At 35.4% G+C, this 14,772-nt stretch overlaps 1 protein-coding gene across 1 annotated transcript in view; it reads left to right on the top strand.

The window, feature by feature from the left end:
- MTDH (metadherin) overlaps window positions 1–14,540 on the top strand; it is a 33,916-nt gene extending 19,376 nt beyond the window's left edge. The window contains 7 exon segments of the mRNA XM_068396834.1: window positions 986–1,084; window positions 3,432–3,556; window positions 4,115–4,234; window positions 6,717–6,836; window positions 10,354–10,395; window positions 10,397–10,511; window positions 12,774–14,540. Coding sequence (XP_068252935.1) covers window positions 986–1,084; window positions 3,432–3,556; window positions 4,115–4,234; window positions 6,717–6,836; window positions 10,354–10,395; window positions 10,397–10,511; window positions 12,774–12,844 — 692 coding nt within the window. The 3' untranslated portion in view covers window positions 12,845–14,540.
- Window positions 14,541–14,772: the final 232 nt, after the last annotated feature.

Below are 14,772 nucleotides of genomic sequence, written 5' to 3'. Positions count from 1 at the left end.
AAAAAGAAGAAACAGTCATAATTGTGCAGAGGGTTTTAATAAAATAGCATTTCCCAGGGGAGCCACTTGAATTCAAGTTCAGTCTCTAGGCTAAAACTTAAGAAAGTTTAGTTAATAAAGTGGGACGACTGATCTGAGATTCATCTGCAATACCACCATTCCAACTTTGAGAGAGAAGTGTTAAGACAGTGAGGTACTTCTTGTAACTGGCTAGCAAAAAATGAGAACATGTCAAGGTTCCTGTCATCTGAGGTATCTTTTACAGAGGTGTTTATAAAGTAGAGACACCCAGGTAGCTATGGTCCTATTTAAACTTCATTTCAAAAGTAAGTCTCATCATAAAATAATATATTTCTTTCAGTCTCACAGTTGGGTTTTTTTGTTGGGTTTTTTTTTCCTAACATGGTTTCTGTTTGCTGGTGCCTTATTTTTCTTAAAATAGTGATGTTAGATGTCTAACACTTTCTGTCTTCATGACTGATATTGGCCTTACTGTTGTTTGTCATGCTGCTTTTATGCTCCTGAAACCTTTTACTTGAAATGAGAATTGGATTCTTAGTAATGCATAATTCAATTGCTGTATCTGTAATGTAATTGATGAGGTTTCTTTCTAGTAGTCTTTTAAGCTTCTCCCTGTAAAAGTTCTTACTGATATAGGGTAATAATTTTACTACCCATAAAATTTCATTGTATTTTCACTTTGAGGACACTGCTGTAAGCCTTATTAGACTGCTGTTACTCACCCTTCTTATCTCTTTTTCCATATTCTTCTCCTGACATGATTTTGTCTTCCTTCTTCCATTCCATTATCTTCTGAATATATCTCATTTTCAAGAGCTTTGTAGTTTTCATGTCCTGTGCAGTCCTTAGAATCAGACTTCTTTCTTTGAGCCTTCTGTCTTCCTTTCCTACTTTGATTGGAATTTCTTTACCCAAGAGAACTAAGGAAGCTTGTTAACTTACAATTTTATTTATTCCCTTTCAGGATCCAACAATGAGTCAGTCTCTCAGGCTGGCACTTCTGATTTTCAGTGGGATTTAAGTCATGCTCAGCCCCCGGTTGATGACGAATGGTCTGGGTTAAGTATGTTCCTCTAAAACATCCATTAACAAAATTTTGTTAAATACACTTTAAAGTAATGGTAATTACTTACCTTAGCTACTTGTATTACACAGTTGTGAGCATCTGAATTAAAACCTGGAATGTTTCACTTCTGTAAAGCTAATTGACAATTTGAAGAAAGCAGGAAGAAGTATTTTGATGAATGATAAAAGAAAATGGTTAATTTTTAGGAAAAATACTTGCATATTGAAACTTAAAAGTGAAAATGCTCATGCCTTTTAAGGTAATTCTGGCTTTTACTAGAAAATCTTGGTAATCAATAAAACAGTCTTACTGCAAATGATGAGAAAAATCTACTGCAAGTCTGCAGAAGACTGTAGCAGATTGTATTTGTCACTGAGTTTGCTTTTACATGTTTTTTGTACAATACTGAAAACTTAGTGTGACATAAAATTCTTGTATTTAGTCTAACTTACTTTCTCATTTAGCAAACATTAGGAAGTTCTTATGTGTATAGAAAACACATGCTGGATAGAAGTCACTGAAATTACTTGGGAATTATAGTAAAATTGGTGTTTACTCTCCTCTTTCCCCTCCCTGCTAGTTTTGAAATACTCTTGTAGTTCTCACCACAGTCTCTCCCCAAACAGGGCTGTAGTATAATAAAGTTACAGCCATTCCTGTGTATTTACTAGTGAAACTGTACCTGTGAAGAAAGCTTTCAGCCTTAAATTCACTTTTTGAACTGCCTTGTAATTGATATCTTTATTCAGTCAGATGTAAGAATGTTTAAGAACAATTTAGTGCCTTTCATTAGGTCATTGACCTGAAAAATTGGGCAAGAAGTTGACCAGAAAAGCTGCCTTGCATGTTACCTTCTCTGTAAGAGCAACTTGTGGTTTAATGACTGCAAAAGTGGCATGGATTGATGCAGTCCTCAATTCCACCAGTTTTGGCATGACTGCTGTGATAACCAGATAATTTTGAAACTGATCTTTTGTCTTTTATCTGGTTTAGGGTTAAGGGAAGCACATTTCAGTTAATCATTTGAAAGTAATCAGTTTTACATATTATCAAGAGCATAATTTATTCACATTTCTGAGTGTAGAATGTTTATGGCTATAGCCTCTGTTAACAGAGTAATTCGGTCATAGATGTCAACTAATTGAAGCATATACTAATAGAAGTGGGGAAGTTTAGGCCAATGTGATACGCAGATACACCTTGCTGCTTTATCAGGTTCAGGACAATGAAATAAGCTGTATGTACAAATACTACTAGTTTTTATTATTAATAAAAAAGAATGGATTTTTTTCTTTAAGCAACTAGTGAGAGGGCAGTATATAAAATGTGAAGTGTTATGTTGGGCAGTAATTGTTTTTTTTTCAAATTAGTAAATTTTAGTGTCCAAAATAAGTGTAATTGAGGTAATATTTTTATATGAAAGTAAGAGGTAGAAAGATATTATAAGTATTCTTAAGATCTCTTAGTGTATTTTTGGTTTCATGACATTTGCCAGTAAAATTAATTGGGTTTATTACTGCTTTTTATTTTTACTTAATTTTCAAATGTTTAAACTGAATCCCACTGTAGTTGGCAGACCAAGCTTGCCTCTTCTCCTTCAATTTGGCATAAACTGAAGGTGAGAAATACTTGTGATGTTAATATAAATGTGAAATGAAAGATGATCTTTTACAAGGTGTTCTTTTTTAAAATCGGCTTGCTGTAACTTTCTACTAAACAGACAGTCTAAGGCTTAGTTCTTACCTTCAGATATTTTTATTTTTTATGTAACTGACCCTTTAAATCTGCTATTTCTGTGTGACAACATAAATATGTGCCATCATAAATGAATGATAGCAAATTGGAGTAGGGACTTAGTCTTAGAAAAAATAAGTTTATTAAAAATGTCAGTGTTACAAGATGACTTCTGGCTCAGTAAGATTTACACTTTCAGATATATCACTTATAAAGGATTCTTACTAAAGTAAGATTGATCGGTGTTACAATTCATCTTAATTTTTTCACAAACTAGGAAGAAGGTTTGAGATAGAGAGCAACTCTTAAATTTCTCTCTCTTCACAGGCTAGAAAAGTATCCGAAAGCAATTGCATCTAGCTAGCTGCTGCTGTGACTAGTTTGTAATCCGATTGCTCTGTAAAATAACCAAGTCTTACTCATTACTTACAAAAGTCTTCCACCTACGGTTAAAATATTTACATATTTTCAGAAATACAGGAAATTAATATTAATATCTTGATATCAAGAAGTAGTTTTATGCACAGGGTTTTTTTTTTTTATTTTTAAACTGTTAAAGAGCACATGTAAAGTAAGGAGACATTCCTGAAAATCTTTTTAATCTTTGTAGATGGACTTTCTTCAGCTGATCCCAGCTCTGATTGGAATGCACCAGCAGAAGAGTGGGGAAACTGGGTAGATGAAGAAAAAGTTGCTACTGTTCCTCAACCTGAAGAGATATCTGATATTCAGAAGGTAAAAGGTGATATTTTCTCCTTAGCTCCAAGACTTTGCCCTTACCACTGCCCTTTCTTAAAGTAACTTAAGGGTGATGATAAAGGTAATGTCTTCTCTCTTTTACACTGATAAGAGTAGCACAATAGTGTTTAATGTGTACACAGAGAAGGAAAATGCTGAATGTTGTTATTGAGAAAATAGAAGCCACTTAGCTCCATTTCAGATTTTACTGTCTCACTGTAATACAAGGATTAATTTATCATTGTAGACTAAGAGAGGATTTATATCTGTTTTCATAAATGCTTCTTAACAATATTTAACTCTCTGTATGAAAAACAGCATTTCCATGCCACCAGTACGTGGTGCTCTCTTGCCTTTTTTCATTCCCAAATCCTGTACCCATATTACCAGGTAGCATGTAAAGCATGTGATCTTCTTAAAATGAACTGAACAGATAAGATTGTGTTTGTATACTTTTATATGCAATTCCTTATAGGTATTAATTTGTGTTTAGTCTATAGAAGGCATGTTTCATTGTCATTTTAAATGCTAAATACCTTATATTACCGTATGAAGGCTTCAGATAATGAAAGAGAAAAGGCAGAGCCAATTCTTCAGTGTTCTACAAGTGGCAAATCCAAGAAAAAGAAGAAGAAAAAGAAGAAGCAGGGTGAAGAAGCGAACTCTCCTGCACAGGTAAATGGAACACAATCTGCATAGTGTGAAAGGCAATTTGTGAGGAATTCACAAAATCACCTTATTTTTGTGTATTAGTGTCTTAAGCAAAAATTATTTTGGGGAAATTAATTTTCTTATGGTATTGGATTGTCTACTGTTGTTTCTCAAGAGTTAAAGTAGTCCTTCTCTTACTAGTATTTCCTTTAATTTGAATGATTCCATGTTCGACTTGTGAATACAATGTAGTTTTGCTAAATTTATGGGAAGCATGAAATTTGTAGAAAGTATTTATCCTGATTTATTTATTTTCTATCAAATCAGGATTCTGTACTGTAGGGATGCTCCCAGGAGGAACTTTCCTCTTCATGGGAAGCCTTTGAAAGAGGGCTGCCTTGGTGGACATAGCTAGCTAGGAGAACAAGAGAAACTGAAGTTTTCTCTTAGGCTATCTTAAAGTACAATTATACAAGGATATAGTGGTTTTCTGAAGTAGTCGTAGCTTGATTTATGTGAAATGGTAAGTATCAGCACCTCGAACTCAGTAGGTGGAGCTACTGTGTGAGTCATATTTGAACGAGGTAGATTGTATTTGCAAACTGAGGATGGTTGGAGTTCTCTGTGTTACTTAAATAGCTTTTGAAGAATTACGTTGAAACAGATTTGTTGTAAAAATAGCAAAAGCAGATTGCACTTCACTTGGCAATTGAATCATGTTTGAATAGGTGAAAACAGCTACTTTCCTGATAGGAAAAAGCTTTTAATAGTTCATGCTCAGAATACATCCTGCTTCTGCTTGTAATGGCAGCCATTCGTAATTTACATTCTTTACAAAATGGTAACTGCTTAGTTGAATCTGACTAGGTGAATTGGAGAGAGGGGGAAAGTATTACTTCAGTCATTCTTGCTTTGGATTTGGTTTTTATGATTATTATGTTTTCAGTCTGTGATTTTATTAAAACAATTTTAAAAGATTAAATTGCTATTGCATAGAATTCTTTTGAAGTTGTCTGTGTAGAAATGGATGCTTGTGTTAATTCGCACTGTTTCTTTTGAGGCAAATTCAATCTGAGGGTATTAGGGCTGCAGCTTTTTTGTAATTGAAATCTGTCATGTTCTGGTATCTATAATGACTGAGTGTAAGTCAAGATTAATAGGTTATGGTTAACAGGTGTTTGCAGATGTCTTGCATGGATCTTAAGGTCAGTGAGTGCATTCTGAAATTATTTTTTCTGTTGCCTGTGAGCTGCCTTTTAAGTTTTATATGTCAAATGGAATCCTACTGTCCATATTAACATAATCAGATTAATTTATTCTACCCATTGGTCTCCAACCATTCTCATTTTGTTACTTTTTCTTTCAATTCATCTGTCTGTGAGATCATCAGTTTAAAGATGATAATTTCTCTGTATTAAATTTTTAAGGAAAATTAGGGGGTGTTGCTTGATAGGAGCAGACAGAACTGCTAATACATAAGTTGTCCTTGTTTAGTAATTTAACTTGCCAGTCCTACTTCAAACTCACTTAAAAGTTGTGTATTTATCCTGTGAAAATTGAACATGTTCATTTAAAGAGCATCATCTTTCTCATTGACTATACTTAATTGTTCACACTCATATTTGTTGACTTCAGTGTTTGGCAAAGCAGTGGAAGCTACCTTCAGAGCTAGATGTAAGGCAATATATATTCTTTCCTGTCAAGAATCAACAGACTTAGACCGTGACTGAGTTTTCACAAGGTTTCCACGGGAGATTAGTGAAGGAAGAATGTTTCAAAAAGGTACTTCCAGCTTAAACCAGAGACCTGTGTTTCTATTTATTGTTCACTACCACAGGATTCTTCTGGTGCCATAAACAAATGTAACTGCTCTTAACTCCTCATGTAAAATGAAAACTTTCCACTATTAGAATGTTTAAGGTGTGAAGGTTGAGACTCTCGGATACTTTGGATATATTTTCAGCTTCTGTACCAAGAGGTTTGTTTTACAGGCATCATGGCAGACTAAATTGGGTTGCAAAAATATTACTAAAGCTTAGTATATGATAGAAAACTGTACAGGTTAATATGCAGAGCTTGCATTTAAAACCATTTTACTTGTAACAAAACACAGAATTGAGAGCAGTGAAGTCTCATTGTGATACTTCTGCAAGGTTTTTAGAGTAACTTCAGTTTAATTTCACATCCTTATAATTTCACAGGCATCTGAAGTGCAGTTTATTCAGAGATGGGGATTTTTGTTAGTAAATTGTGTAGAGTACTGCTTTCTGGGCTTTATTGGATCCTATGGGTATTTTTGTATTATGTTCTATAAATTTTGAGTGTTAGCATAGGCTAGTACAAGCCTACTAGTTGTTTGGTTTTTTTTTTAAAATAAATTTTTCTTAGTTATAGAAGCTGATTATGGCAACAAAACTGATGTGCAGGGAAGAAGAGTCAGAACATTATTGCAAACACAGGCTCCTTTTTTTTTTTCCCCCCCCCACCTCCCACCCCCCTTGTGTAGGACACTGAAGAACTGGATAGAGAAGCTGGAGAGGAATTTCGTGAGGATACCTCAAAAGTTCAACCACCACAGGAAGTAGCTTTTTCTCTGAAGACCATAAGTACTAGTGAACCAGCTAAGGTAGGGATACAAAATTGGGTTTATGTTACAGTTTCTGCTTTGGAAGCGCTCGAAGTCCATTGAAATATTAATTTGTGTAGGTAAGGTTACAGTAAGAACACTGCTTCAGGCTGAATGTTTATGAATATAAAGGTGATGGAGACGTAGAATTTTAGATATAGGTCAGTTACAAGTTTTAAAAAGGTTGTCTGCTCTGAAAAGCTGTATCTTTTAAATCAGTATTCACTTTCATGACTGTCAAGTTATTTTCTTGTTTGAATATTCAAGCAATAGTTTAAAACTTTGAAATCTGGCAGCCGAAGAACTAATAGGTCTGAGCACAAGACTGATAGTGTATTTTACTGTTTCATTGCAACAGAATGCAGTGTTACTAACTTCTTATATTCTGACTTAAATGCAGTCTAATTTGATTTTAATAGCTGTACAGAGCTTAATGTTAATGACTGAGTAAGAAAAGTTTTTGTTTGAAACAATTCACTAACTGACTGTTTGCTTCAGCTCACAGTTGAAACTAATATTCTAGAGAACACGAATTCTCTTCAATCTTTCTCCAACTAGCATTTTTTTTTAGATACTGTTATCCTATAAGCATCACATTGTAGAAGAATTAAAGTATTCATATTTCCAGTGGTATTGGTTTTGTGTTCCATAAAGAGTAAACAGTACCAGTGAGACAGCAGGTTTGGTACCACAGAATATCTGTCAGAATATTGAGTTTTACTTCTTAATTGCTAAGCATTTGTTTTATAAGATAACAAGGTCTTAAGATTCAAATGAAAATACGAGAATGGAATCTTTTAAGAGAGGCTGCAGGTCACCAAAAAAAAAAAAGTACAGAACGTGTTTATTGAGAACATGTGCCTTGAAAAGCACATTTGGAAATACTTTTAGCTAATTCTAAGTATCCTACATCGAAGTAGAGCTTTTACTATAATTATTTAGTTTAGGTTCAGTTCAACCTTTATTCAAGGTTAGCAACAGCTACCTATTCTATCTGACTAGTGCAAAGTTGGTTTTTGTGGCGTTTTTTGAAGCTGTATCTGAAAAAATAGACATCTGCGTATGTGTGCAAGTGGCATTATTCCTGGCAGTGTGTTTTTTTTAAAAAACTTAAAAGCAAATACGTTGTTTTGTGTTGGAGGCCATAGTTGAAAATGTGTAGACAGAAAACTCGTATTTGGTTTGTGACATCAAGGTGGGTTTTTTGACATCTAGGAAGATGTGTAGTGGTGCATCCCAAAAGGCTAGCTTGTGCTGTTTAGAAATTTAAATTGATTTGAGAAATACTTTTCAGCTACATGTAATGATTCTTTTGATCTGTGTTAGATATTTTATTTTTTCTCACGAGGTGTTGGCACTGCCAAAATATCAGCCCAGTTTCAGTAGACTTTGCTCAGTTGTTTCCTGTTTAAAACCATACCCAGCTTCCTAGGTGATTTAATGGCATCAACTGTGATGTAGACCTACACTGCACTATTTTTGGGGGCCCTGAATGCTCCTGTTACTCTTGAGTCTTAGATTCAATCTGTTCATATATATGCCTATGTATAGCTGTGTTGAGCATTTGCTCAAGACTAGACTTACCTGCCTTGGAAACTTAAGTCATTCATTGGAACAGTCAAGTCAAACAATATCAGAAGGCATCTTCACAGGTGTGAAATTACAACAAAGCCAAATCTGATGGCAAGGAAACTTGATAAAGACTGATAGACCATCTACATTGTCAGATACAACAATTCACAAGTTGGCCTTTATCAAGTCCAGCTAACTTCCAGAGAATGTTGTTAGTAAATTTTGTTCATCGTTTGCCCCCACACCAAGTTTAACACAGACTGTGTCTTGCCTATTATCAAATAGTCTTTATTCACTGTTTCGGTTTTCCTTTCAGAACTGAATTGTTAACACGCACAAAATCCTAGCGAAGAGTAGTTCCTAGTTCTTAATGTTTGGTATCAGTATCCACTTCCCATCATTCAAAATTCATACAGAAGTAAGGAATTTGGAAAAATGTCCAGATAATGCTGTATGTACCTGTAGTTACATGCACAGCAATACTGCATGCTTTAACATTGAAGCTGCAACAGTTTGTAGTCAACCTGAGAAAAGCTGTATGCCATTTAAATCATAATTGAGTTGCTTTACCTGCAGGTGGAGAGTGACTCTCGGTCCCTAACAAAACTATGTTGGCTAAGCTTGGAAATCCTGTAAGATGGGAGTTCATTTTATCAGCATGGTTGATATTAACAAAAAGAAAAAATCAAGTTTACCATATTTTCAATACATTAAGAAAATATTGCCATTATAGTTATTAAAAACTTGTTTCAGTTGATGTTGTAGGGGCACAGCAAACTATTCATAAAAGGTTTAGAAAACTGCTACTCTTTAAATCATGTGTTGTTTTTTTTTTAATTAAAGCAGTTTAACTTCTTGCTCAGTACGATACAGTTAAAAAGAAAAGTTAAAATGTGTATCTTTTTACTTCTTCATATGTTCTGACTAAATTTTTGAGATGCTTATATTACAGTGATGGAAACAGTACAAACTGGTAACTATAATCTAGGATCTATGTACATCCACATCAAGGGCTGGACGTAGACGTCACTGTTTTGTTGTGAGAGTTCCAGGTCCTGGTTGTTGTGGCACAACTGCAGCCATGACTTCTTAATAACATCCTAAAGTTTGGGGTTTATTGCTTGACTGAGGCACTGTTTTTCTAATACACGCTTATTTGAAGCCTTTTGTCAGTAGGTCACCTGCTGTGGGATCATGTTTTCTGTGATCTGACTTTCCTATTGGAATGTCAAAATGTTTTTTGCATTTTGACTTCTGTTTTACTTTACTTTAATTCCAGTAAGTGCTACATAGTAAGCTGCAGTTACATCTTATCTCTGTAGTGGGAACCTTCAAAATAGACCAGATAATTGGAAGATACTAGGAGTATCTTATACTTGGCAGTTATTCTTATGGTAGTTTCCACTGAAATACTTTCTGACTGCTCTCGCAAATGTCTATTATTCTAATAGAAGCATACAGTGTTTTGAGCAGTTGATAGGAATGACTGCAAATGCTTTCTAAATACTATAAAAGTTTGATTTGGTTTTTGAGTTGCGTATTTGGAGCTATACAGCTTGCCTGTGTGCCTTGCAGCCAAATGCGTACATGTCACCAACTTGCATCTCTTCTGAATATGTACTCTGGAATCTTTTTAGGATTGTTCTCCCTTGATTGATTTTTTAGATTGTTCTCCCTTTCTTTGCATGTCATGTATTTTAAGAAGAATTCGTTTGTGTGGTTTATCTTCACTTCTATGCAACTAAAAGTTTTGGCACTAGATGGCAGTCATAGTCTTGCAGCCTTGATTTAAAATTTTAAAGGCGTTTCATATTGGCTTAATTTTTCAATGCCATCTTTCAGGACAGCTGCTAAGTTTGCTGCCAAAATAACACCGTGTAAGAGTGTGTCTGCTGTTGTATGACTTAATAAAGTTCTGAGACATTTTTTTTATGTTTTCGAATAGCCTGAGGAGGCTCCTTCGCTTGCCGTTTCTACTGAGCCATCTTGTAATTGTATCAGAGAGTGATTCTGACAAGATCACTTCCCAAGTGCCACAGATGCTGCAAGAGACAGATGTTTCTAGTCCCAATATTAAGCAAAACAGTGTGCCTCCTCCACAGAGTAAGTATCTCTCAGTACAGTTCATTTGTCTGAATTCAGGGTGTACTTTTTTCCCGTGGAACATATATAGGCAGAATGCTTTGCCCTGAGGTTTGGGTTTAGAGTGCCATATCAGGTACTTATGTATTTCTTTTATATATCTCGCCATATTTTAGCTTTCATTGAAGTACTTTGACAAATGTGCTTTCGCTTTGAGGAAAGCTTCGTATGCTTGAATGACTGAAAATGTCTGTTGGCCTTGTCCAGTCCTTAACAGACGTTTGGATGTACTCTTCACCATCAGGACTGGAGCTCCATGCTGTGACTAAGTAGTTCTGCCAACACTGTTTCAAAGGCCTGCTTGCGAGTCATCAGTGAAACAGATGGGTACTAACATAGCAGTTGACAGGATGTTTAGCTACCAGAAATTTGGAAAAAATACAAGCAATTCAATTTTCAACCTACTGGGGTTTTTTTGACTTCTCAACTTAGCTCATTAACATGAGCTAAGTTAATGAACTAAGTTAATGAGCTAAGTTTTTCCATATACTTCCATGAATTGTAGTAATCATGGAGGAAAACAGTTGCTAATATGGGAGTAGAAAGGTATTGGGTGATGCACTTATTTTTATTGTAGCCTAACAGCACGTACATCAAGCTGAACTACTGCAGATATATTGCTTTTTAAAAATACGCTGTGCCCAGAGGTGTCAAACGCATACTCTGTTGTACTCGGCAAAAGTGCTTGTACTGAAGAACTCACTCGGTAAGACAGAAAAATTAGAAGGGAAGTTGGGTTGTGAAAGGCATTGCTTTAAAAAAAAAAAAAGTTGTTTGCATTAGACTTTTTAATGAGATTAATAAATACTGACATTTCATAAGAAGTTCCTGGCTAAGTGTTGAAGGACTAAACCAGTTTTTAATGACTACAGAAGAAACTAGATGATTTCATTCAGCTGCACTAGTTGACTTCTTTGTTTTGAATGAATTAAACAACAATGTTTCAAGTCAATGTGTCAACTTACAACTTTTTGTTCTAGTTCTACAATATGAAGGCTTTTGTGACTGATTCATGCCTCAGCAATTGAAAGAACATCTCTTATGTTCAGCATATAAAATATTTTACCGGCTAAACATGAGCCAGCAGTGTGCCCAGGTGGCCAAGAAGGCCAATGGCATCCTGGCCTCTATTAGGAATAGTGTAGCCAGCCGGTCTAGGGAAGTGATCGTCCCTCTGTACTCGGCACTGGTGAGGCCGCACCTTGACCACTGTGTCCAGTTCTGGGCCCCGCACTTCAAGAAAGATGTTGAAGTGTTGGGGCGAGTCCAGAGGAGGGCGACCAAGCTGGTGAAGGGTCTGGAGGGTCTGACCTACGAGGAACAGCTGAGGGAGCTGGGGTTGTTTAGCCTGGAGAAGAGGAGGCTCAGAGGTGACCTTATTGCAGTCTACAACTACCTGAAGGGAGGTTGTAGTGAAGTGGGAGGCGGCCTCTTCTCCCAGGCAACTAGCGGTAGGACAAGAGGACACAGCCTCAAGCTTTGCCAGGGGAGGTTCAGGTTGGACATTAGGAAGAATTTCTTTTGAGAAAGGGTTATTAGACATTGGAATGGGCTGCCCAGGGAGGTGGTGGAGTCACCATCTCTGGATGTGTTTAAGAAAAGACTGGACATGGCACTTAGTGCCATGGTCTAGTTGACATGGTGGTGTCAGGGCAACGGTTGGACTTGATGATCCCAGAGGTCTCTTCCAACCTGATTGATTCCGTGATTCCGTGATTTACCACTTTTGGCAGCCAGCATGTTTTAAGGCAGGCTGTTCTAATAAAATAACATAGTGTTTATTTATATGATTATGGATTCCATGTAACCGCATCTTCAGACAGTTTAATCTGCTGACATGTCACTTACACTTAATGGTTAAAAATAGTGTAATCTGATAAAAGTGAACAATTCATGTTAATTGTGTACATGTATGTTATTTCCAGTTAGCCAAAAAATAATAATGACCTTACTGTAAACATTACATTAACAAAATGAATTGAGTTGCATCTCACTTTTTGTATTCGTGGTGTAAAAAAGTAGATTGAAATTAGCAAATTTTGGTTTATATGCAAAATAGCCTGTTTGGGACAAGCAGGTAAATAGAACTCTCCTTCAAAAATCGTGCTAGTTGACTCTTCTGAATAACTTCATAAGAATATGGGATGTACTACACAGAATTGACTTTTAAAATCCTGGATAAACTTTCTCAGTCCTAACACTGTAGTTATGTTTTGTTTTTAGCAAAGTCTGAAGAAAGCTGGGAGTCCCCCAAACAAGTTAAAAAGAAGAAAAAAGCAAGAAGGGAAACGTGAACTTCCTGAGATGGACATGTGTTGCTGAATACTGTCATGAAGATTATGCTGTTTATGCAATAATTTGTGAACATGTACAGAATTTTATATAAATTTCAAACAATTTTTAAAAACAGAACTGCTGTGAACACAAACATCTTTAAAAAGGAATCAAAGGAAAGTAACTTTACAATATAGCAAGCGGAACATACTACATTTGAAAGACATTCTGAAGAGTCTGTTTTTCCAACTTTTGGAGAGAGATCTTAATTAAAAAAACCCTGGTTTTACAACACAGTGCCCTGTTTACAACAGATTATACTCTTATCTACAGCTGCGGATAAAAGATTAATTTCAAGGAAGGGTTTTCTGTAAAAATAATTGTCTGTATAGTAGTGGGTGTTTCTTGCCTCTCTTTTGAGCGATGCATTAGAAGCACAGAATGTCAACCATTTGAATTTGTTTCATGCCTAAATCAAAGTGCTTTGATTAAATACATAATCTGCCATATCTTTACAGTAAGTTGGTTAGCAAGTCTGCTAGCTATTACAGGAGTCACAAGTGCAAATCATTAACTATTTGTACAGTCAGACCTTCATGGTTATTATATGAAGTTAACACAATAAAACTGCTTTGGGTTAAAAGTTTGAGAATGTGATTTGAAACTTGAGTATGGTTCATGAAGTTATTTTTGATAATGTCTGTTACCTTACTTGAATTGTTGAAGATAACGGTATATTTTTAAGAGTGCAGTATGTGCATGAAGTTGGTTTTCTCCTTCATTCCCTACTGTTCTTGGTTGATTTAGGCTTCCATCTAAAACTGTATCCTTTCAACTTTTTAACTCATGGAATGAATTGAAATCAAATGTTCCCTTCCCTTAACACTTTTTAACTTACCATACCCAATTCTGTTCTGCCATACCCAATTCTGTTCTATTACTGAAACTCTGAAGAAAACAAAGTGAACTTTTTTCACTCACAAATTGTTTAGGATTTCAAAGATCTGTTGGAGAACTGGAGTGGCTTCAGACAGCTTTAATTGACATTGTCAAGACCAGTTATCAGGAACACATTTTTTTACTGCCTTAACCTGTAGTATGTAGAATGTGTCTAGACTTCTGGACAGGAGTTAGTGTTTTTATATAAAAAAATAAAAATTCATGCGAGTATAGCAGTTATAAAATAAAGACCATTTCCTGCTTGAAAACTGTTAATTAAAATGGTGTTTAAGATGTGTTGTCATTTTCAGGCACTGTGTAACTACATGGTATCAAACTGGCAGATGTGTTTGTGTCTGTAAGGTGCATGCTCAGCCATGTACACTGTAAATAGCCTTTACAAAAATTTGTTTGATAAGGACGTTAACACCGCCTGGTAAATTCAGTTAAAGAAGAGCCAAGGGTGGTGATTTTTTTTTTTTTTCTTTTAAATGATTAACTTCTGGTTTTGTGTCACAAAAAGAACTGTCAACTACTGTAACACATGGTACTTATCAACAATCTTGTACTGTCTTACTGTACTGCAGTTCAACAGTATTGCAAGGTGAGAATAGTTAACGCAGCAAGCTGGTTTTAATTGTACTGAAAATGCACCTTGCTAATGGAGAGCTTTTCTAGTAAATGGATACTAACTTGCACAGGTATTACCCCCTGTATATCAGGAACATGTGACACTCTAAATTGATTTGTTAAAATAAATTGAGCATATTGACAGTATTGATTTATTTACTGGGAGGGATTAATGCCAGAGACTGATACTTGTCAAGATTCATGTAAAATAAATTTAGAACTGAAGTACAGCTTTTCAAAGAGTATATTAGGGCAAACACAGAAACAAGATATTACAAAATCATGCAGAGTCCTTTGCATGTAAATAATATTTTCATTTTACTTTTCTTCATAGTAAAGGTTAAAAAGAATACCCTTTGAATTCAGGTTTGTAATGTAT

Source organism: Nyctibius grandis, chromosome 3 (genome assembly GCF_013368605.1).
Source record: "Nyctibius grandis isolate bNycGra1 chromosome 3, bNycGra1.pri, whole genome shotgun sequence".
NCBI classification, from domain to species: domain Eukaryota; kingdom Metazoa; phylum Chordata; class Aves; order Nyctibiiformes; family Nyctibiidae; genus Nyctibius; species Nyctibius grandis.
This window is presented reverse-complemented; position numbering and strand designations above follow the sequence as displayed.